The following is a 26,062-nucleotide window of genomic DNA, read 5'->3' as shown; positions in this document are numbered from 1 at the left end:
CTGATTATTGATGGGTGGATAATGTTTAATTTTCTGCATTTTCTAATAAATAATTCCTTCCAGAGGTTTATGAAACATTTTAGTGCTTAATTGTAAGGCAAATAATTTCAAAATATTTATTGATTATAAAATTTATTTGTTTTAAAAGCATACATTTTAAAACTAATCTTTATAATTTGTATTTTAATTTCTATAATATAATAATAAGAATAAATAAATAATATGAGATGTCTATTACAATATTTAAAATTTTGCTTTACCCTTCTGAATAATGAGCTACTTTTTTTTTATTAATATGTAAGTAAATTCGGTTGTTCTATAAGAATCTATTCTGCTTGTAATTTAGGATTTTTAAGCGTTTCATTCATTAATTTAAATTAGTTATTTTTTATTTTATTATTCATATGCAAATGTTAATTTACTTATATATCGTTCATAAATGATTAATTATTAATATATCATTATAAATGGCCGGATATAAGCAACACGAAAATGACCCAACTGCTGATACGGAATTAGAATCATGGCCAGAAGATATAAATGGAAGAGTTCGTGTGTATGGGCCGAGCTTTAAAAAAATGATTCCTCGTAGCAATGTCTTATCAGTTCTAGCTATGTCAATAGTATTGAGTTTATGCTTTGGAGTTCTAATTGGATATTTTGGACATGCTGTACATCATCCAGAAGATCATTGTTATAGTGATACACTTGTCAGATTAACATCCGAAGCTCATGATAAAATTACAGAAGATATACTCTCAAATGTCAAGGAAATTAATATCAAACACTATTTAGAGTAATAAACTTGAACATACATGTTTTTAAATGAATTAAATTTAGAAATTAATTTTTAAATATTTATGCATGGCTATCCTAAGACTTTTGGCAGCCCAGAACTAAATTGAAATTTGTTACTCTTTAACCTATCCCCCATTTACCTAAGATTTTAAAAATCACATAATAACAAACTAGTCTTGTCACATCAAAAATGTCATTTAAGGGTACTAAACAGCTTAGAATATTAAATTTGTTAATATTTATGCAGTATATTATAGTATAAAAAATATTTTAAACTTAATTTAAGATGATGGGCTTAATTTATATTGCACAGACCTATTTAATTGGATTTGGACAGACATTTCATCAAATTTAAACATTGATTCTAAATTTATGTTAGACTCTAACCCTAAAATAAATTAATAATATTATTTGCAACCAATAAAAAAAAATTGAATCAGATTGGATTTAGATTTATAAAATGAAATTTAGGATTATACTAAAATTTTCAATAAATGGGATTGGACCATTTTTTGATTGTGTTATACATAAAAAGAATAAATATTAGCAAGGGCTCTAATTTTTATAATTTATATAATATTATAACTTTTAAATTGAACTTTAAATGCAAAAAAAATAATTTGGTGACTTTTAAACTTAATTTAATTGAATTTTTGCTTCCCCTATTTATATAAGCCTGATTTTATAATTAAGTATTGATTGACCTTTTTATGCTGATTTATATAAAAAATTATGTTACAATTCAAAACTATTCATTATTAGTTATCTATCATTATTTATATATAAGAATATTTGCATTAATTAAAATCATATTACTAGTCTTTACAAAATAAAGGGGCTAATTTTTTTTTTGAAAAAACACATATAAATTGAATTCCAAAATTTTATATTGGCAAAAAATAACTAATCCAAATTCTAGTTTTTAATTGACCAAATAGTTGGATAGACAATCCATTTGTCTAATGTTTAAAATGATTTGATTGGTTGGTTTTTTTCTTTTTTATTAATTTTTTTTTGGTTTTGCTATTTTAATCTATAACTTTTATATATGTATATACTTAAACATATAGAATATGCAAAATTTTGAATTACAAAATATTTTTTAAATATAACCCCATTATGCTTATTTTGCTTATAAAATATTTTAAACTCAGTCTACCCTACATGTTCCTTTTTTAAAAAAATTCTGCATTGTATAAAAACACCTATTGCTGACATTTAACTTGAGCACACCTTATCCTTTATACCCTCAAATGCTACCATTGATTAAAATTTGTTTATTTAGGTTTTGCCTTTATTCTGAAGATTTATATTAATTTCATTTTAATAATACTATTTTTTTAAAAAAAAATTACATTATAATACTAATTTAATTTTTAGATTTATATTAAATTTTGTTCATTATATACTAGTATTTCATAAATAAACTATATCAAAATAAAAAAATATTTAAAAAAACGCGAAAGTGTAGCTCTTATGTAGCGTTACTTACATATTGCAATTCACATCCTCTGGAGATGGTAAAATTTTTCCCGAGAATCGCCTGAAATTACATTGTCATGATTGCCAAGGTATCTTGAAGATATTCTTTGGCTTTCAATTTTAATAATACATAATTGTATCGGAAACAATGGGAATTAATATAATAATTCTCACCATTAATAAATATATTTGATATTCATTACTTTTAGTTGGGATCAAAATTTTATGACCAAAATCCTGGTTAGAGGTCCGCTAAACCCGATCGGACTCATGGATAAAAGACGCGATCTATCGGGAATTTTTTTATACAAAAAAAAAATTGTTTAAAATATCCAAAAAGAACTATCTTTTATTGTTTCTTTAATAACAAAATAAATGAGCAATCAAAAAAATGAATTCATTATCATTTATTTTTAATTTTTTTTTTCACTTGCTCAATTTGAGCAGATTTTTAAAAACAGCTAAAAATCAATGTTTTAGCCCGAAAAATATTGCCCGAGCCTCGAGATTCTTTGATAGATGTCCAAACCTTTGTGCCACCCTATGAGCAAAATCTTCGGGTTTGCTTAATATTTTTATGGATAGAATACTGAGTTGGTCGTTTTTAAAAATCGGACGAGATTAAGGGGACAGAGCTAAAAGGATCGAGCCAGTGGAATGGTTAAAATAACAATTGACTTACCCGAAAATACCATTTTTTTTAAAATTAGTCAAATGTCGCGTTTTGGTTTAGTATATATAAATATTAATGTATCTCTTAATTTTGTAAATAAATTTCGTTTACATTTTTCCCTATTTTTTAATCAAAATTTGGAATCAATTTTCAAATATAACGCCAAATTATGTTGTCACGGACGACAAAAAAAAAGAGAAAAATTACATTTATATTTCATGTTAAAATTTTTATCAACATCGTAATATATATTTTTTAAAAACCAGTAGTTTTGTTAATGATTGTCATAATATAATATGTATATTTTTTTACCTGTTGTTATCATTGTCCCCCACGGCTTTTCTTGTCTTATATATTTTTTAAAACTTATTATTATTTTTTTTACAAATTGTTTCTATTCCTTATATTTTTAATAAATAAGTAATAAAAATATTATTAATATTGTTTAAAGGAGGGTTTTAAATGTTGTTAAAAATAATAATTTTAAAACACATTAATATTTTATTTATTTTTTCGACGTTAAAAATGACAAAAGCGAGAAAAAATTTTTTTTTGGTGGTTACGATATATTTTATCTTGCCAAAATAAAATTGATTTGAAAATGTCCTTTTTCACATTTTGTCTAAAAAATGGAAATCGCCAATTTTTAATTAAGTAATTGACGTCAAATGGTCTCCAAAGCCGTATTTTTTATTTTTTTTAAATATATATTGATTTTAGGCATAACCTTTACTACCTGGCAGGACTTGAGACGGGTTAATGCTCTTAGTATGATGTAGGGGGAGTTTAGCCTGAAAACTTTAATTTCAGTTGGGAGTTTTTTTTTTGAAAATAAAATAACTGACGTCTTAAATCTTGGTAGATTTTCTACGGAACCCTTCCTCCCCATCTTGAGCCGAATTAGTCACGTTTTAGGCAACAATTACCTAACTAATCGTTCCATCACGTGGTTCATTCAAATAAATAAAAAATTTTTGAATAATAATTTAAAATCAAAAAAAAAATATACTATTTGTATAAAGAACTTCGTTTCAATGCATTACTCCCAGAACGTGACTAAATTGTGATAATAAATAACTAGTTTATAAGTTTAAAAAAAAGGAAAATAAAAAATTTAAATATCTTAAAATTAGAAAGTTCCATCTCCTGATAAATAATTATTTTCTGGTAGCCATTTCTTCTTAAATTCTTTGTTTAATCTAAATGTCATTTTTCAAAAGAAAAATTTTTGAGACAAAACATCCAAAATATATAATACATAATAATAAGATCGATAACCAAAAATTTATGAACGAATAATAATATTAATAAAATTATCTCTACAATTAAAAAAAATGTTTTATTTTGTTACCATCTCTTTTTACTACCAATATAATAACCTTTAATAAAAAGTATGGGATGTCCTAATTGCTTTTCTGAAATAGATTTAAGACATTTACAGTACAGAACCTAGCCATCATAATCTTTTTCCCTTTTCTTCCTTTGTTTTAGCCTTATAAATATCATATCTCAAAAAAATATTGTTAAACTACCTAATTTTAGTCAACTCTATAACAGTCATGTTTTTAACCAAAAAATATTCCAATCTTTCTTTCTTCCTTTCTTTCTTTCTTTCTTTCTTTCTTTCTTTCTTTCTTTCTTTCTTTCTTTCTTTCTTTCTTTCTTTCTTTCTTTCTTTCTTTCTTTCTTTCTTTCTTTCTTTCTTTCTTTCTTTCTTTCTTTCTTTCTTTCTTTCTTTCTTTCTTTCTTTCTTTCTTTCTTTCTTTCTTTCTTTCTTTCTTTCTTTCTTTCTTTCTTTCTTTCTTTCTTTCTTTCTTTCTTTCTTTCTTTCTTTCTTTCTTTCTTTCTTTCTTTCTTTCTTTCTTTCTTTCTTTCTTTCTTTCTTTCTTTCTTTCTTTCTTTCTTTTCTTTCTTTCTTTCTTTCTTAGTTGAGTGTCAGCTTAGAGGCTCAATTCAATTTTTTTAGGCTAAAAGCTTGACACAAATGAGAATGTAAAAGTTAGGCAATTTAATAACACGATAAAAATGGATCATAACTGCCCCAACCTCGGGAAAAATTTTCCCCCCTTTTTTTTACACTTTAAATCAAATTTTTTTTTTTTGTTTTTACCCTAATTTAAACAAAAATTATCTAATTAATATTATGATCTCACATTACAATAATAATTATACCCTCTTTCAAAAAAAAACTTTTTTATTTTTTGTAAATATGGATCATAACTGCCCCAACCTCAAGAAAAATTCCTCGCCTTTTGTTTTACACTTTTTAAAAATCTAATTTCTTATTTTATCAATCTTTTATATTTTTTTTCTCCTCTAATTTAGAAATAAATATCTAATTAAAATTATATTATATATCATATCATATTAAAATGTATTATATAATAGGGAGGGGGATAGATGGGATTATTAGTGCAACGTACTGTTTAATATTATTTGTAAGTTAAATATAAAAGATAAAACCCTATATTGAGTCGAGAGTCGCTTCTTTTTTTTTCATGAAAAATAACCAATTTTTTAAATAAAATAAAAAATTTTTATCATAATAAAAATATCGATCGGGCTCTCTCCTTATTTTTATTTTTGGTAATTAAAAAACATATTGTTTGTGGTTATTGCGTGTTTATAAACATGTGATTATTGATCGTTCAACCAATCAGGTTCTCTCAAGACTTTAGTTCGTCTGCTTCCAGGGTTCTAAGCTCCGCGTAAAGCAATCGAAGATTTTCTAAAAATAAATTTGAAATGAATTACATTGCATTTCAAATCTAGACAATATTATATTATTACATTATTTGCACTTTTTTTGAAACCGGTTCCTGAATATTTTTTTAAAATTGGATTGTAGTCTTTGATTAGTTTATATAAAATATAAGAAGATTTCCGCTTTATAACTTTGCCGATAACTCCTCACTTTAAAAGGTTTCTTATGAGGGATTCGAAATTTAATAACGACCTAAGCGGGAGTTATAACTAGACCTGTGCGTCGCCGGAAATTTGCCAGGATCACTGGCGGTGACGCGGCGTGTAAAATTTTTTAAAATGCTATTCAATTACACATATTGTGTAATATATTATTATTTTTTTAAATTTGAGTATTAAAATGAAGAAATTATAACTAAAATATCAATTGTATTGGTATATAATAGATACGTATCATTAACGAGCATTCATACATTATATCATCTTTTTTTAATACCACCCTACACGTTTTAGACCATCCTATTCTATAATATAATTATGAAATTTATTTCTTATAATAAATGGTTTAAAAACTATATTAACTGGTTACAATTGTATTTTAAAAGTAACTAATTACATTGCAAGTTACTTTATAAAATACATTTATATATAATGTTGAGTTCAAATATCTTTTAAAGAAAAGAAATAATTTAAACCAAAAATAAAAAATAACATAATATCATTTATTTTCACTGGAAAAAAAAATCACATTATAAAATATAACCGAAAAAAATATGCAAATGGATTTACGTTTTTTATATAATATGGTTCCGCTTTTAATTCTTAAAATTTGGAAAAAGTAGGTCTGCTTCCGGTAGAGTTGGCAAAATTTTTTTTTTTAAAAAAAAGCCAAAAAAATCCATTTTTTAAAATTACAATCACGATTTAAACCAAATACTAATATTTCTATTAGGGAAATTACAGATTTAGATTGAAAAATATCATTATTCATAAATTTTTTTTTAACCTTAGTATAATATTTCTTTGTAAGTAAAAAGTAAATGCATCAGGAGATACGGTCAGAGAATTATTAAAAATATGTTGATAAGTCATGAGTTAATTTGATATTTTGTCAAATGAAAAATCCGACTTTCAATTAAAAATTTGATGACACGTGAAAACTGGTCTTTTTAAAAAAAATTTGACTAGTCGATATCAATGAATCAAAAAGAAAATTATTCATTTTCTAAAATGAATACTATTATGAATGCTCTCAATAAAACTCTTAAACCAGATTTAAAATGTCATTTTTTTTCTCGCATAATTAAATAATGGTGGTTTTTTTAAATATTATTTTAAATTTTAAATACTGTTATTTTCCTAATTGGATATCCTGATGATGCATTGGTAAAATTTAAGATATTCTTTGATCCCCTTAATTTATAGATAATCTTGATGATTAATTTTGTGGTATTTAAATTCTTCTAGTAATAAATGTGATTCATTCACTATGACACAAAATCGTTCTCAGGGGTTTTCCGATGATATGACGTCTCCCACCATTCTACCTGGTACCAATGCCAGTTTACCCCGTTCTGTTACCCCGCAACATAAAATTGATATCTCATAATTTGCGTAACTCTTTAAGTTAGTTGAATAGCCAGGATTTAATGAACCATATATTGAAATACAATTGGATGGGAAAATTTCGATAGATATATTTTGAACAAGCTTCGGATCCGCGGGGGGCAAATAATTTTTATTTCGGGTCGGGCTTTTCTGAAATGTTGTAAAAAAGCTTTCCGGCCCGGGCCGGGCTTGAAAAATTAGACACGATGAGGATCACTAGGAATGAATGCTCTTATTTTGATGGCTATATTAGTTTTTAAGTTTTCCGCTCTCATGATGGAGTTGGTGGAAAGAGGATCTGGCAAAAAAGATTTAATGTTACCAACAATTGCCGGTGTATTTATTTAGGCGATTTAGATAAATGGGATATCAAAGGGAGCATATAAGATTATTTTATTTATAAGTTTCACGCGTAAGGTATATCTATATATTAAAACCGCGCAAACCGATTCACATCCGGGAATCGGGTCGGTTGGACTCGGATAGACATTTTTCGGGCCGGTCGGATGCGCACCTTAATTTTGTGATTACACCTCAGATTCGGATTTCGGAAAAATTATATAAATTATTTATTTTTTTTTATTAATTAATTCCTTTATTTAAAATCAATTTTCATAGAATAAACCGCTTAATTTATAAAATATTGTTCCTTTTCATTAATTCGATAAAAAAAATATTCGTCAGAAAGGATTTATTAATTTTTTTATAAATTATTATTCCTCTGATGGAGGATCTGCGATACATAAACCGAATAAATGGATAATAAAATAATTCTTTTACATTAAACACCATCTAGCGGATTTATTAATCAATTTTTTTATAAAAGAATTGTAAAATTAACTTTTGAGGATATAAAGTTAATGAAATATAGTTGATATGCCCCATTTTGGCGTGAAAAATTAAATAAATGAAATTAGATTTACCTAATATTTAGAAATATGTTTCAACAGTTTATGACAGTGATTATATAAATATTGTAAATATTATACTATATTGGAAACCATAAATATATTGGTTATTTTTTCCAGCTCATTTATTATAAATTTTATTCGATGTATGTAGTAATATTATAACTTCATATAATTTTTTCATATTTCTGTATAAACATTTTTTCGACAAAATTCGAAAAGTTTTAAAATTCGAAATGTTGAATTTTTTTTTAAGAATTGTATATTTTTTTTAAAATGGTTGGTTGTTTCTTTATTTAAATGATAAAAAATTGTCAAATTTACCCTCCCGCCCATTGGTTTAAAAAGACGCGCCGAGCTATAAAACACCCGCCCCTCCCCCTTTACGTACATCTCATATAAAGTGCGTCACAAATTGGAAATGGAAAACTCTCTATAATTAAAAAGGTGAGTTACCATTTCTTAGAATAAACCATCATTTTTTTGTTAACATGTTGTTCCTAACTCAGATTTCTTATGAAGAGTTTTTGGATTCCCCCAAAAAAATATTGGTCCCACCAGAGATCGAAACAAGATAAAAAAAAATAATATATTAAAATATAGATGGCTTCAATAGTTTACCCACTTACCGACTAAATTATTTTAAAACGAAAATAATTTAATTTTTTTTAAACTATTTTAAAAGAATTCCTCCTCTCCTTTCTGCTTCAATTCAAATTTTTTTAAAACAACTCATTCATTCATTTAGCACGATGCCTATCTTTGTATTTTCCCCTAACTAGCGAGCTTGTCATTTTTAAAGCCAGGAAAGATAATAACCAGGAATTTTTTACTTGGATGAATAAAATACTTACGCGTTAAAAAAAATATTATTCATTATTCTCCTGGAAAAATAAATGCCAGATTTTAAGATTGACAGTGACAGCAATTACTTGAAAAAATATCACGGGATTTATAATCTAAATTTTCTAAGTTCCCTTTATAATCTTTATTTATATATTTTTTTTTACTTCGTTGAATTTTATCACTAGATTTATATCTCTCAAAAAACCTACTTTATTACATTTTGATATTTGTAATTTTTTTTTTTAAAAAAAATATTGATTTAATTTTATTTTGCCCAGTATAAAATTCTTCGCAATTAATTGCACCATAAATTATATGAAAAAATTCAAATTCCTTAGATTTTTTTTAAAGCGTTTTTCCCCCCTTCTTTAAAAACTTTTATGAAAACAACTCTCAATTGCTAAACAGGAAATTTGAAAATTAATATATATTAAAACTATTTAAATTTATGGAAATTTGATACATAAATTTATTGTATTCGTAAACTTTATTTGAATATTAGAAAGAAAAAAAATAAAAATATAAAATAGTTATCGATTTGAAAAAAAAAATGAAATAAGAAAAATTTTTATGAAAGTTTGTGAACTCGCCACCTACTTAGAGGTTGACGCGGCCCGCGGACCGGACCAAATGCAGTCCGGGCCAGAACCGACCGGGCAAAAATATTAGGTTTAGACCGAAAAAAACTTTTTCAAGGAATTTAAGGCCTTTTCTCCAGCCGATCCATGCCCATACACATCTCGCAGCGAATAATTTTTTTTATAGTTGCGTAAAAGTTAATTATTGACGAACTAGTAGATTTGTAACGGCTCGATATAATATTGCTAGTTTTTTGGATTTACTGCGGTTTTGTGCCTTTTTAACACTTTAGAACTGGAACCAAATTAAGTTATCGACCAATCGAATACGTTCAAAATCATGGTATAATTACAAACAGAAAATGGCTACCTTGCGCGCTAATTAGACGTTTAATTAAAATTTAAATATAATTTACTTTAAATTAAAACTTAATGGTAAAAAAAAAGAACAAATATTTGTGACAAAACAAAATGTTAAATGTAACAGAGTCACTTCCAAAATATAATTAATTACTCAAATTAACAATGCAACCACTTTAGTTATTCGTTTTACTGAAAAACCTCACCAATTTGAAATTATTTTAGGACAAGAAAAAATAGAAAACTCAGACAAAAGAGTGCGCACAAATTGAGCGTTTACATTTTGCCGTAATTTTTAAATAAAAAAAACGTAACGCGTCCCTTGTTTAAATTGAGGTTGTCTTTTTATTAATATCCGTCGATTCAAAATTTTGAATAAGTTCTAAAAAAAAAGAAGGATTTATCTTTGAAAATTGTATTTTCGTCTGCGTTCTTTATTTCTTTAATTTCTAAATATTCCTTTTTAGGATTATAAGTAAATATTACATTTTTATATAATATTACAAAGCGAAGAATAAAAAAAAAGTATTGGAAAAGCAAATCTTGCGTTTTTTTAAAATGGTTTCTAACGCCAAACGGTAATTTTACCAATTTGTACGAGGCCATTTAAAAGGTATTATTGGCGCTTGCAACGCAGCTTTTGAAACGCTCAATTTGTTCGCACTATTAGTATTTAAATAAAATATATATCTTTTGAAAAATGTCTTAATCCAAATAATTTTATACCATATGTTTATTTTTTATTTTCGATAGCCACTTGACTAAAAAAGTTCATCTAGCCGGCACCGAAAGGCAACGTCAGTTAGCGAATGACATATCGAGCGAATGGACAAAAAACAAGCTGGATAACGTTCAAACGATCACCTACGATGTCATGTTATCCTACCCTGATTCAGAGTTTTTTCATTATATATATTTTTTTGGGGGAAGGGGGGCGAATAGTTAAATTGATAAGCGTGAATTAAAACGTCTATCAATTTCAACGACATTCGAATCGTTTATTCGGGCACGGCTGTTTATTTGTCTCTTTAATCGGTGAATTTTTCTATCTCTGTTTCAGTTTTGGAAATTTATCATCTAAGCTTATTATATTTTTTTTTATAAACTTATTAGTTATCAATTTTCCATCTTGAAAATCGATAAATGTAGAAGGCATTAGATTTGCCCTAATTAGTGATTAAAAATGGACAAAATGGAGTCTCAATTTGTTTCGATATTTTTCTCGTTAATTCTTTTGGTTGTTATGACCTTTTTTCCCCTGATATATTTCGTTGGTTTATGTTTATTCCAAATGTCTTTTGCGTAAAATATTATTTATTTAAGTACAACGCCTTTTTTTTTACCACAGGGCTTCGAACCCCGCGAAATATTTTGACTTGATTCGGTTCGAGTTTAAAACGAGATCGAAATCGTGAACTAGGTTCGGGTTCAAAATGGGTTTGGCAAAAATAGAGTTTTATTTGAATTCAGAAAAGTCAAATCTAATTTTTTAAAAACAAGTCAATCAAAATTTAGAAAATGCCCCCCCCCCCCCAAAAAAAAAACTATTTTTTTAGGATATTAGTCAAATTCTAATTTCGGCTAATTAATTTTTTGTTATCTCGGATGGTAAATTAATAATATCTAATGTATAAAGCTAATAAATTCCTAAATCCAGATAAATTATACAATAGATCATTTTGCGGTATCTTTTATACGTTATCCACTAGAAGTTTATTAATGTATAAAATAAATTAAATTTCGTTAGGAAATTTACAATTTACGCAAATAACATCATTGGACTTGGCCATCTTGTATATTGTTCAAAATTCAATGTCTTTCCACCAAGTAACTTATAAGAGAAGGAGGGAGCTCTGCATATACAATATATTTTTTTTAAAAACCTGTTTCATATTGCTCCTTTTGGAATTAAATTTAAAAACATTTGGTTGAGTTATAACAAAAATAACGTTCCGATAGTTGCATACCCTAATAAATCTTATGCAACATGAAACACTTCCATTTTTATGGGCCTTTAAAAAATCATAATAAATATTGCCCTGTTACTGTATCTTTCGCATAAATCGTTACGATTTAAATTAATTATTTCCCTCTGACGTTGTTACTAGCACTGCTTATCTCTTAACACATTATTGGGAAAAATATGTATTTTATCAATAATCCTTTACGTATTTCGCTGTTTTTATACAAAATTCACTGTCTAAATAATCGAGGGAAAGGGGTAGGTATATATCGTTTGCCTGCATATTTTTTTTTCAAGGAACATGCGGTGGACTCCTAGAAAATAAGGATTAAAAAATATCCCTGGGTCGGAGTGGGAGAAGATGGATAAATCTGGGCGTGTTGCCTCTATTTTTTTTGAATGACAGATTCTAATAATGGAGTTAATAGTCTATGTTGTTCGAATTATGAATCGTTATCCTAAAAAATAATCAGGGAAAGTGGATAGGGAGTAGTAAGCAAATTTGTATTCTAAAAAGGGGAGGGGGTGGTCCTAATATTTACATTACCAGACTTTCACCCAGCCTGTTTCTGGGTTTTCTTAGGATCTTGATCCTATTGCTCCAACACTGCATCTCCATTTACAATTAATATATTATTATAAAGTGCTCTTAAGAGGAAATGATAGAGCTCGATTAATCCTATTAAATTATCTATCTCATTTATTACCTAAGAGATTGCAACATTCTAATTTACTTGTTAGAAAAAAGTGGCAAAAATAGAGTATATCATGATATTATTAGTTTATTAGATATCGATTTTTTATAATAGAAAAGGAATCTATGAGTCTGTTGACTGTTGACTGTTGTGCCTGAGTTTCATAGGATTAAAAAAGATTTTTTTTTTACAAAGCAAACCTAATAGAGTAAGCCTACTAGACCAATATGGGAACGTTCAGTGGGTCTCGTCCAAGATGGAAAAACCTTTACGCGCCGATGAAGAAGATCCCAATATCGTCGCGCCATTTAACGCCTATTCCGCTAGCGGCTCTGTCACGGTAGCCTCATTTCTTTTACTATTTAACTCTCTGGGCCCCCGGTATGAGAAATAACGAGTGTAGTAGAATTCAGAAAGAACTGAATTGGATTGGAAGATAGATGGATAGATAGATAGATAGATAGATAGATAAAGAATAAAAGAAAGAAAAAGTTTAATGATAACCTATTTATAAATGTTTTTAAACTCTTCTTATATTAATTTCTTATATCAGAGTGACCTGGTGTACGTTAATTATGGAAGGTTCGAGGATTTTCAGCTGCTGCAAACCGAATTTAATGTATCCTTACAAGGTAAGATCGCTATAGCCAGGTACGGAATGAACTTCAGGGGAAGCAAAGTAATTAAATATTATTTTGATATATCTATAATAAAATAAAACACATTTTAAGCTTGATACAGTTCGCAAAATTCTTGTATATAATTGCTCATGAACATTATATTCTATTTTAAAATTTAATGGATATGTTTAAATATGTAATTTAGAAGTTAAATTCACAAAAACAAAATAGCAATTATAAAATATACGGAACAATTGACATGAATATTCAAATCAATATCAGATAATTTTATATTATATAATATTAACATATAATCTAGTATAGTTGTTTAAATTCCCTGGAGATCTAATAACAACCTAATTTTGTTAAAATGATTATATTTCATATTTAATGTTCCATTTTCCAAATTAATATATTTTTTTATTGTTTTCCAATTCATACATTATAATAATTATAAAAAAAATTTTTCAATCAATCAGAGATGATTGTAACAAAGTCCATATTAATAGATCTAAGAAGGATCACGTGATGAATGAAGTCACGTTGATGAATGATGACCGCTCCTCTTCAGGGTAAGATGAAAGAAATCAGGTTAGATTAGATTGGTCATGTGAAGGAGAGAGAGAATATATTGGAAAGGAAATAGTGAGATTAAAAGCTGGCGGGTAAACGTAAAAAATGGCGTTTAATTAAAAAATTTAGGGACGTGATTTATCTATAATGGAGGACTTGGGGTGATTAACAAAAAAAGTTTTGAAGGTGTGTCCTGGATCGATTTATTTTTTGATACTTAATGCACTTTAACTGAGACTAAACTGCTGACTCCTTATTTTGGCTTGTTTTAAGTATTTGGGCGGTATTGTTATTTTCCATATTTATTTTCTCGTTTTTTTTTGTTTTTGTTATAATTTTGTTTTAATTTTCACTTTTTTGGCTGTTTTGTGGGAGCTAAATATAAGGTTGTTTAGTAAAAGTAAAATCAGCACACACCCTGAGCGCTGGAAGGACTGGTGACGCAAGAAATCTAATAAATATGAATTTAGATAGGATTATTAACATTATATTGAATATATAGTAGTCTCTAGTCTTAGACGTATTGTTTATGGCTTGCTTCTCTTCTCAGTTGTAACAAAAATTTAGATGTTAGGAAATTAATTACCAAAGGTAGGTAAAATAAAATAGAGTCTTAAAATAAATAGATGAAATCGATAATCAAGATTTCCCCCCCCCCTTACCATCTGTTGAATCGCCAATTTGATTTGAGGAGATGGTGAATGTTGACGCGTCGGGAGAAACACAGGTGTGGCGTGTGGAAGCTAGAAAGAAAGGCTGCTACGTTGTTCAGAGAGCATGAGGTGATCAGTACACAATAAATTCTTAGAATTTCGCCAACGAGACGAGACCTATCTGAACAGCCTACAGAGGAGACGATTGGATGATCGCCGTAGAGCATCAACTTGAACACGCTATGCCGGAAAGACCAGTTAGGTAAGAAATCTAGATGGGGCCTAGACGCATACTTTGTTTCGAAATGGGAATACCACATCTCAGACACCTGTGTAGAAGATTATTCAAGAACGTTTGTATGCTCACACTATGGTCAGAGAACGCATGCAAATGGTAGGGGGCATGCCAGAAAAGGCGCAGGAAGAAGGAAAACTTCTGAAAGAGTTTATGAAGGAGGAGGATTGATGTCTTATTCGATCACGACAAGTAGAAAAAATCAAAGCAGAATCAAAAGACATTTAACTATCTTCCCCCTCACGACATTTCCTTATCCGAATAAATGAGTATTTAATTAAAATAAAACTGTCTTTTTTACCTCTAAGACTATGATTAAAATTTAAAATTATGAATTGTACTTTGAAACAATTTTTAAACATCTGTAAATTCATCAAGTTTACGATGTGTCCTTAATAATTCATTTATATCTTTTAAGTCACATGATGCTCTTTTTGGAAAACAATGGTGTCTTTTATCTTGCTTATTTAAAAAGTGGCACCACGATTTTTGAAAAAATAGGACACGTGACTAATAATTCTATATATGCTCTATAACTTTGAGATATGAAAATGGCCTGTCAAATTTGTCAACGGCCAGCACATATATCATACCTCCCTCTTTGAAGGCAAAACTCTCCTACCCCTCTTCACTCATGTACACGGTGGGGAAGCCGATAAAACGACCTATCATTATGTCAAACAGATTTATACAAGTCTTAAGGCAGTCATTGATCATCCTAAATTTCTCAATGTTTTTGTGCCATATAATAGTCGCACTTTTTTTTTGAAAACATTTAGGTCAAGCACGCCGAAACTTTCAACCTTTCGGGCATCATACTATATTCGGATCCCAGGGACTCTGCCCCCCATTCCGGCAACGTATTTCCCAACTCTTGGTGGATGCCCGACTCCGGTGTGCAAAGGGGCACGGTATACGATATGAATGGCGACCCTTTGACTATCGGCTATCCGGCCAATAGTAAAATTTCATTCGTTTTCGATTATACTTCCAAAACCCTATTATCGACCATATCAAATTTTTCTCCCAACGAAACCTTTTATATAGAGTGAATCTATCACTCCCCTCGAAAAATTTAACTCTGAATATTTAAAATACAGTTATTTATTTATTTATTTTTTGGATAGTAATGTTATTGCAAGCCCCTTATTGGTTAATTTTTTTTTAAAAAAAAATATAGGCACAGTGGGTTGGAAAACAAATAAATTTCTATACGCCAAGATTAATATATTTATAATTATAAATCCCCTTCCCATATTGGCTCCTATCTACTGGAGTCACGTGGTCCTTGATTTGGACAAATGTTATTTCATTTTCTTGATTGTCAATAATTATTTTAACAAAATCAAAGCATTTTTTCTGAATACTTTTTTTAAAAAAATAATAAAAAGTATTAATATCTTACTTACACTTAATTACCCTCCTCTAGGAAAAATTTATTTTTGTAAAACACACTTTAAAAAAATATATATAGGTGGTAATTAATATAATTATTTAAATTACAAGTTTTAAATTGGTTATTTTTTGTTTCAAATCGGCCATGTACGAATTACAATTAACGGTCGTTGATATTACCTTGATAATATATCCTGGCTCTTATTGAAATATTAAAATCAATAATTTATTTTAATAATTTTTAGTAACCCGCATTTATTTTAAGTTTTATTCATTTATCCAAGGTTTAAAAAAAAATGACTTGATTCATGTTTATTTTTTTTCAAAAAAAAATCGAGTTTATTAAACTTAAAGAGCGAGAAAGTTTTTTTGTTTTGTTTTAAGGACGAACAGGTGATGGACGATCAGGTGATGTCAACCGATATAAAATTTTATTGGAAAAAAAATGTATATAGAAGAATAGAATAAGAATAAATATCATTAAAGATGGCAAGAAAGAAATATAGAAATAAATAAATAATCATCATATTAAAAAAAATTCTGTAATTTTGATATCTTATCCGATAATTTTGGCATATCAGCTGATCCAACATTAAAAAAATAATAGATTTGCATCTAAATTTTAATATAGTTAGATTATACTTTATGCATCTAAGTTTTGTTCTATATTATATATACAATATATATATATATATTTAAAAAAAGCTTATATGTATAGAGAACTGCCTCGGAAAGGTCTCCTTCCGGCCATTCCGGTCTACCCTATCTCCTACTCCGACGCTTACCATTTGCTAAACGGTATGGGCGGTGCTCCGGTTCCGGTTTCTTGGAAAGGAGCGCTCAATTTGACTTACAGGACGGGACCCGGATTTTTGGACGATAAGAAATATTGGTATAATATGAATATAAAACTAACTTTTAAAACCGCTTCGAGTTTTGGAAATCTAATCCCACCTTTATCTATATCTCTTTTTAGCGTAGGCTAAACCGATTTTGAACTAGAACACCATATCTTGGTTTTTTTCAAGTGTTTGGTATATTTTTGTTCGTTTTTTTCAATGGTTTTTTTAAAATATTCTTTCATTGTTTTTTTAAATATTTTTTTAGTTGGAACTTTGTTTTTTTGGTTTTTTCTATCCCTAAAATTATATACTTCACTTACTACATTGATGAGTGCAATCTTTATTTAGAAAATTAAATGAGTGGCTTGTTTAAAGACAAAATTTCCTCATACTTTTTTTAGGCTGTATAGCCGTAGAAGCTATATATAAGTGGAATCTAACATGGCCTGAAGAATTTTTTTTTAGGATTTTAATCGTGAAAGATTTTTTATGCATAAAAATCGCAAAATTTGAAATTTTAAGGTAAATTTTGATCAAAAATTTTTTGACCTTTTATAAAAAAATATTTGAGGATTTTTTTATTCTGAAGTTTTTTTAAAAAAAACATTATAATTGTTTTTTAATGGTGATGTTAGTTTTTTTCGAATATTTTTATCACGTGTTTTATAAACAGGTGGTAATTTTAGGTTAGCTACTTTAAAAAAAAAATTCATAATATATCTTTTATCTGGGAAATATAATTAAGGAAACCTTGAAATCAATCATAGTTTACTACTTAGAAAATGTTTGATAAATATAAATACCGAAAATAAACGACTTTGGTTTGGCATCTATCCACCTTTTTTTCTCTCTCTCTCTCTCTTGCTTCCCCATTTTCACATTATTACACATTTTTTGACGATAAATGAAATTTCCGGGAAAAAATTTTTAAAAAAATGTAGGAAAGTCAAGTTCGAAGTGAACCTTAAAAGCCAAAGAAAACCGATTTACAATGTCCTAGCTCGCATCAACGGCACCATAGAACCAGATCGTTACGTTATACTGGGAAACCATAGAGATGCCTGGACTTTTGGAGCAACCGATCCTTCTAGCGGCACGGCTTGTTTACTGGAAATCAGCCGGGTGTTGGCTAAATTACATGAACAAGGTTTTTTTTTTGATAAAGAATATGTTTCTACTCTCTTAATATATTATAGAAGAGATCTGACATCCGTAGCGGGTAAAATCAAGATCGAAGGTCACGGTTAATGGTTCTTAAGAGGCTCGATCTAGTCGTAATTTTTTTTTCTGGATAAAATACTGAGTATGCGCTGTTTTTTAAAAATCGGCTTCAAATGGAGCGATTTTGCAACACTAATGACAACATCCAAATCGAACAAAGAAAATTTAAACACACGGAAATGTTGTTTTAACAATTTATTTATTGTATAACTAACTGTATCAATCATTTATATATTACTACGCCACAAAAAAGTTCCCGAAAAATATATAAGAATAATAGAGGATATGTATATGGGTCATACAAAAATGGTCCGTAGCACAACAGGTACTTCAGCCGGCTTCACAATAGCCGAAGGAGTTCATCAAGGGTCGGCTCTCAGCCCACTTCTCTTCATTACAGTAATAGATGTATTAGCACAGTCTATACCTCAAACAGTCCCGTGGAATATGATATTTGCAGATGATATTGTGATACTTGCCGAATCCAAGGATGAAATGAAAGAAAGGTTAGTGAATTGGATAAATATCCTAGAAACGCACGGATTAAAAGTAAATAGAGAAAAGACGGAGTATATAGTGATAGGAGGAGATGAAACGGAGAGTATTGATATAAATGATTGGCAGATATCCGCAATTGAAAGCTGCAAATATTTGGGCTCCACTATACAAACAAACGGCACAATAGAAAAAGAGATAAAGAATAAGATTAATCAAGGGTGGTTAAAGTGGAGATCTTTATCTGGAGTGCTATTTGACAAAAGAATCCCACACAAATTAAAGGGAAAAATTTACAGTTCCATAGTACAACTAGTTCGGAAACATGGCCAACCAAAGAATCAGACGAGAGAAGTCTACAAACTATGGAGATGAGAATGCTGAGGATGATTGCTGAGGTAACAAGAAAAGATAAGGTGCGCAGTACAAGAATACTAAATAGTTTAAAGGTAGGGCCCATTAAGACTAAGTTAATGGTAAACAGACTTAGGTGGTATGGGCACACAATGAGAAGGCCTATGAACTACATAGGAAATAAAGTTGAAAGTTTGGAAGTGATGGGCAAACGTAAAAGAGGAAGGCCAAAACTTCAATGGGGCCATAAAGTTAGAGCCAATATAAAGAAGTATAAAATAGATAAAAGAGATTGTATGAATAACATAAAGTGGAGAGAGATGTTGAAGGAGCTTACCACCAGAAAAGGTGAAAGCTAAAAGAGATAAAAAAAATATATATATATTAGGGCTGTGCCGATCCACATATTTTTCACCGATCCGATCCGATATTTTTCGATATTGCTTCAAAACCGATCCGATATTTTTACTGATTTTTAATCACCCCCGTTTGAACCAAATGTAATTAAGAAATCAATATTTTTTATGCAAAAAATCGAATTATGAATTTAATTTTTTTATTTTTACAATTAAGACTACAATAAAAAGATATATGTATAATAATATATCCATTTTATGTTGGAATTATAAAATTTGTTATATAAAATTATAATATATTAGATTTTTTTAATAAATATCAGAGCCTCTTGAAGGTAGACTCAGATGATTCTGCAAATAAATTTTGCAAAATTATCTTTGTCTTTCCATAATTTAGATACCATATTTAAAAAAATTCTTTTATTTAAAGTATAAATAAAAAAATTGGCGTTATTTAAAAAGATTTAAAATAAATAAAACTTTGGGTGTTCCTTTCTATTTTTATAAAAAAAACTTTTAAAATACTATAAATCTATTTTAAAAAAGAAATAAAATTTAAAAAAATTATTTAGAAAATATTATAATAATGTAAAATAAATATACATAACATAAAATAACAAAAAAAAGAAAAGTAAAAAGATCGATCGGTTTTTTATAGGTATCGGCCCGATCCGATATTTTCGGAAAACGCTAAATATCGGTACCGATTCGATCCGATATTTAATATCGGCAGATTTTTTAAAAGTATCTTTAAATAGAATAATATAGAAATTATTATCTTTTTTTTTTAGTTTGTACAATTAATTATAATCTTGGATTATGATGTTTCTTTATTCCTTGAGGAAGAACACGTTTCTTCTTCTATTTTTTGCACAGTAGCGCATTTACTTTTTTTATTTAAAGTAACCCCCTAATATTTAATCCAACAAGCTATAAAAAAAGAGTAATAGTATTTTATCTCTTAAATCATTGATTATTAAAGTTAAATATTATTATATGGAACAACCAAAAATAAATTCTGCTAATTGCCCTACAGGCACTTACCGAAGATCCGCTAGGTAGCGAGCACGAATTAAATCGTTTTCGCTTTCTCCAAAGTTTATTTTTTTTTAAAGAAACCCCGATGCTAACTAAAGTGATAGTTTTGCATCGAAAATAGGTTTAGCCGATTTTTTATTCGGATTAAATAGAAGCATCTAGAAAAGGGATTAATATTTAGATTTCTCTCTACTCAGCGATCCGACTTCAGGAAATTGCTTAACCGATTTTTCAGACAAAAAAAACGATGGCTCAAGCCTCAAACAGCTAAGGTTTTTTTTGGCCAAAATTTCAACGCCAGCTGTCTGTACGATGGAGATTACTATAATAAAAATTTTCTCCGCTTATTAATTCACTCAATAAGTTGTTTAATCTTTATACACCATTTTTGATTACCGCGAAGGCTGGAAACCGAGAAGGACCATAATATTTGCGAGTTGGGACGCTGAAGAATATTCTATAATCGGCTCGACAGAATACGTGGAAGATCGGGTCAAGATTCTCAGGGAACGGGCCGTGGCTTACTTGAACGTCGACATTTCGGTTCTAGGTAATTTGGTTTATAATATTTTTGAGAAACTAACCAACTATTAGGCTAATTTAGCGTGCTTCTTCAACCTAGATATACTCTTTCATTCCAGTAGCTTATAATCGGATGTGAGGTGGGGTGAGTATGGCTTAAGATCGTCATATAAATTAGAGTGGGGTATTCTAGATATAAATAAATTTGGATGGGGGGGGGTGTAGTGGGTAAATTTTTTTAGGGTAAAAATCGTCACTGTGACAATAAGGCCACGCAAACGCTAATCTTTGTCTTTTTTTATCCTTCATTCTCCTATTTTAAAACGATACCATACATATATAAATATTTTGATTAAATATACTATGGAAATTATTATATATAGTTGATTCGTATGTGAATCAAAATTTATGCACTAATGTGGAATAGGGAAACTTTTATATGAGTGACAAAGATTCAGCTTAGTGGCATAGTTAACTAATAGAATTTATGTAGGGTGGTAAGGGTGTAGAAGTCCTTGCGTTAGTTATGTTTTTTTTATAAATAATTTATATATATATGATATTTTTTTTCTTCTGTATTTAATTGATAGGTAATTATTCACTTAGAATTGACGCGTCGCCGCTACTAACCCAGGTGGCCTATGATGTTGCGAAAATGGTAATAATGTCAATATTCGATTTATACTTTTTCAATTCAACAAATAAACATGACGTTAAACATAATTTTATACGGTACATGTCTTTGGACCATCTTTATTGAACCGAATAGTTAACTCGCGTCTAACTGTGAATTTCCTGAACCGTAACCACGAGTTTTTTATACCGAATTCGTATCTAACCGTTATATCGATTTACTTTTTTATCGAATTTTTCTTTTATATAAAAAAAATAAAGGTACTTCATTATTATTATTTTTTAATTAAAGAAGGATAAGTGAACCGAACCATTGTATTTATCACCTTCTTTCTTTCTTTTCTTTCTTTCTTTCTTTCTTTCTTTCTTTCTTTCAACATTTATACATACCGGTTCAAAGCGCTGCTTTCAACTAACGTTTTATTTTTTTGCTTATGAATATAGATTCCTAATCCCAACCCTTTAGAAGTAAAATTAGGGAGGAAAACGGTTTACGACACGTGGTTATACACAGCAACTACCTCCGACACCGCCAATTCTCATTATTCCACGGATAATCAACCTAGGATAGGGGTTTTGGGTTCAGGGAGTGACTTTGTAGCGTTTGTTAACATTGCCGGAGTACCTTCCATCGATATGAGATACATGTTCGATCGGGTAAAAAGAAATACATGTTTCTTTCAATCTAAGCAAAAAAATTTTTAATACAATACGTAAAACTACGTCTTACCTTTTACGTCAGAATGAGCAATAAAATTGAGATTTTCTGGCCGACAATTTCCATAAAAAAATTGTAAGGCCCGTAAAAACGAAATTTTAAATTAGTTAAGCAATTATCTTATTTGAGATAATGGCGATTTAAAGTACAAATCGACCTTTTATGATCATTTTGTCGCTGTTAAATTAGTTATTAATTTAAAAAAGCTAAAATCAATTTGAACATTAAATTTTTATATTTATAACTAAATCAATAATTGGTAGTGCTGTAAACATTATCTAAAAAAATCGAACACGTTCACCTTCGTTCAAATATTTATGAATAGATTTTTTTTTAAAAATTTCATTTAATATTTAATTTAGTATAAATAAATATCATATATCTTTTAACACAATATATTAGCCATCTTTATAATTAATAGTTTTGTGTGAACACAAAAATAATCCTACATACTTTAAAATAAAACTTATTTAATTATAATTATATATAAACTTTTATGTATCATTAAAATTTAATTATTTATTTAAATTGTGTTTAACTAATATAATATAAAACCCTTGGTAAAAACTTAAAAAATAATAGCGAAATTTATAATAATCACATTAAAGATAAATTAATTTTAAAAGATATTAACTATTTCTTCTATTACAACAATCTAAAATAAATTATCAACAGGGATACCTATAGTTATATTTAGTGTTGTAAGGTGATGAACGGCGTTCCTTTTTTTTGACGAACTTTGAACGTGAACGCGTTCCTTTTCTTTGATGAACGCGTTCAATTTTACGTTCGTTCAATTTTAAAAACACTTTTTATTTTTATTTATTTGAAAAATTAATATTAATCTGCATTTTTTAACAAAAAAGTCTTATATTTTTATTTATTTGAAAAATTAATATTTAATCCAATTTTTTAACAAAAAAGTCTTATATTTTTTAATCAGCTGTTTTTCCTTTTTCATATTGCAATTAACGTACCATAGTGATACTGCTAGAGAAGATAAGATTAAAGTTTATTAATTTGAATTTTATATTTTAATTTAATAGATTAGCATTTGCATGGATATAAATATTTCATCATCAGATTCTGAAAATCAAAATTCAATATTAGATGAATTAGAATTACCATAGCCCAAATATCAAAAATATTTCACTGTTTTAAAATCAATTCCGAGATATCCTTTTTATTTGACGAGGAAGAAGAGGGCAGATTGGAGGATGATAACATAGCTCAATTTTTGAAACAATGGATAAAACATTAAATGTTTTTAATAAATTCCCCCTTTTAAAAGAATTGTTTATCAAGTATAACACCGCAATCCCTTCATCCGCCCCTGTTGAGCGAATTTTTAGTATAGCTAACGCTGTATTAACTGACAAGCGTTCATGCCTATCAGATGAAAATTTTGAAAAGCAATTATTATTAAAAATTAATAAGAAAATTTTTTTATAAATTTATTTTTTTATCGCTCTATTATATTGTATTTATAATTATATTATCAAAATAAAACCATTATTTTTTATCATGGCTAATATATTGTGTTGAAAAATATAAGGCATTTATTTATATTAAATTAAATTTAAAAAAAAATTTATCATAAAATTTTGAACGTATGAACATGTTCATGAACTTGAACGCGTTCCTTTTTTTGAATTTGAACGTGAACGCGTTCGATTTTTTTAAAAATGTTTACAGCACTAGTTATATTATATAAAAGAATAAAAATTACAATCAAGTATCTCTTCTCTTTAAATTAGAACTTGAAGATTTTGTAACTGATATTATACTTTTTGGACACATTTTACATTTTTGTAAGGATAGAATTAGTTTATTGAATATATGTGGCCATGGTAATGTTTTAATTCATCTAATTATGAAAATGACATCATCCATGCTTACGCTATTCTATAAAGTATAAATAATAATATTTTAAATTAATAAACTAAGGACAGAAATAGTAGCTGGTTAAAAAAAAAATTCAAATTGTGATAAAGGAAACAAAACAGCTGATTAAAAAATAACCCTTTTTTTCTTAAAAAATTTCATATTAATATTCAATTAAATATTTTTTAAAAATTTGGGGGCCTGACGAAAATTCTTTTTTTTTGCTCATTTGACATTGAATCACCCTTTTACAATATCCACGCATCAAAGTACCCCTCCCTTCCCAATCTACCCCAATCCCCTAAATGTATCTTGTTTTCTGGCAGAAAAGGATGGATATAAGCACGTACCCTTTGTACCACACAAGGCATGATACGTTCTTCGATGCTATCAACTACATTGACCCCGATTTCGTTTATCACAAAGCTGTTTCCCAATACTGGGGCGAATTGGCTCGGGTTCTGGCCGATTCCTACGTCTTGCCCTTCACGCCTTTTCATTACGGGAAAGCTTTGAAACGGTTTTTGCACGGTATAGTACAAGCCTACGATACCACTATAATCAGGAACGATATTAATCTGAGTTAGTGCTTCTTATCTGCATTGCTTGATATAATATTATGATCTATAGACTCAATTTATTATATTATTTTTATATAAAAAATATATAATTTAAATCCAAGTCTTAATATGCTTCCTTCCTACCATAAATGTTATTATAAATAATAAAATATTGACAGATCCTCTTACAGAAGCAGTCAAAGATTTTCAAGATGGTTGTTTAGCTTTCGCCACTCGTTACCCTAATTTTTCCTTTCACCCTGACGACGATAATCAAATCAACGATATTAACTATTCACCTTCGCATTCCTCGCACGGTGATACCCACAACGCTAACAAGAACCCTTCCGAAAATCCCCGCGCCGATCCTGTCCAAGTCAGGGCCTTCAACGACAAGCTCATGCAAATAGAGCGAGCCTTTTTGGACCCAGGGGGTTCTCCACTCCAACCCTGGTACAAGCATCTAATATTTGCTCCCTCTTCCCTAAATTTCTACAACGGTTCTGGATTCCCGGCCCTGTCTGATTTGCTTTATCTGCTGACAAATTTACCCTTTGACAAGGATAGAAATGAACGCAATTTCGACCCAAGCCGCGATTCGATATTTCGCCGAATTCACGAGCTTCTAATATCAACAGCCAATCACTATTCCTCGCTCAACGAATTATCGTTAACCGCACCTTCTTATTACAACTCAGATCACGCTAAAGCTCTGATAATGGGGACTTTCGGACTTGAAAAGCTTGCCATGGACTTCGAAAACCCGGCACCTTTTCACGTCAATATGGTTGACGGGGGCAACAGCAGGAAAATAACTAAACATCTGTTGCTCAAAGTTATCCACAAACATATAGCCGTGCTCGCTTTTACGATAAGATCGGCAACTTCCGTTTTGGAAGATTAAAATGACTTGTTTCGATTATAAGATTATTCTTATAATACATATTTGTAAAAAAAAATTATTATATTTTACTATTTAAAAAAAAGAAGAAAATTAGAAAAGTTGTGCCATTGAGTTTATTCCTTCCTATCCTATATGTAATATATTGTTAATAATTAAATATATTTTTATATCAGATTTATATATATATATATACCTATTGGTAAATATTTGTAGAATTATTTTAGAAACTTTTGGTCCATTTTACACATTTTTTTACTCTAAAAAAAATATATTGGTGATAAATAATATATATGATCCTCATAATTCAATACTGTGTAATTATTATAAACTTTTCGTTTTAATTATAAATAATAAGGCACATTTATTACAACACGTATTTAAAAAG

General features: G+C 28.6%; 1 protein-coding gene and 1 long non-coding RNA gene across 2 annotated transcripts; one reads left to right on the top strand and one right to left on the bottom strand.

Annotated features, from left to right (window-relative positions):
* Positions 1 to 366: 366 nt before the first annotated feature.
* Positions 367 to 26,055, top strand: LOC135928467 (N-acetylated-alpha-linked acidic dipeptidase 2-like). Its single transcript, XM_065464932.1, has 12 exons — positions 367 to 796; positions 10,710 to 10,853; positions 12,810 to 12,954; positions 13,168 to 13,293; positions 15,535 to 15,715; positions 16,856 to 17,042; positions 17,934 to 18,139; positions 20,860 to 21,006; positions 21,569 to 21,636; positions 22,056 to 22,268; positions 24,540 to 24,795; positions 24,953 to 26,055. The coding sequence occupies exons 1-12, from the start codon at positions 468 to 470 to the stop codon at positions 25,675 to 25,677; spliced, it is 2,727 nt and encodes a 908-aa protein (XP_065321004.1). The 5' UTR covers positions 367 to 467; the 3' UTR covers positions 25,678 to 26,055.
* LOC135928469 (uncharacterized) lies at positions 2,270 to 3,312 on the bottom strand. Its single transcript, XR_010572341.1, has 3 exons — positions 3,266 to 3,312; positions 2,484 to 2,568; positions 2,270 to 2,391 (listed from the first exon to the last, which is right to left on the bottom strand). It is a non-coding gene; the product is annotated as an uncharacterized LOC135928469 (long non-coding RNA).
* Positions 26,056 to 26,062: the final 7 nt, after the last annotated feature.

This window comes from Gordionus sp. m RMFG-2023, chromosome 4 (assembly GCF_954871325.1).
Source record: "Gordionus sp. m RMFG-2023 chromosome 4, tfGorSpeb1-WG-v2, whole genome shotgun sequence".
NCBI classification, from domain to species: Eukaryota; Metazoa; Nematomorpha; class Gordioida; order Chordodea; family Parachordodidae; genus Gordionus; species Gordionus sp. m RMFG-2023.
This window is presented reverse-complemented; position numbering and strand designations above follow the sequence as displayed.

Excerpts from the sequence above, each read along its gene's own strand:
- LOC135928467 (XM_065464932.1), top strand. The coding sequence starts at position 468 with ATGGCCGGATATAAGCAACACGAAAATGACCCAACTGCTGATACGGAA. Across the intron at positions 17,043-17,933 it reads TTGGACGATAAGAAATATTG|GAAAGTCAAGTTCGAAGTGA; the intron begins GTATAATATGAA and ends AAAAAAATGTAG. Across the intron at positions 24,796-24,952 it reads CAGGAACGATATTAATCTGA|ATCCTCTTACAGAAGCAGTC; the intron begins GTTAGTGCTTCT and ends AAATATTGACAG.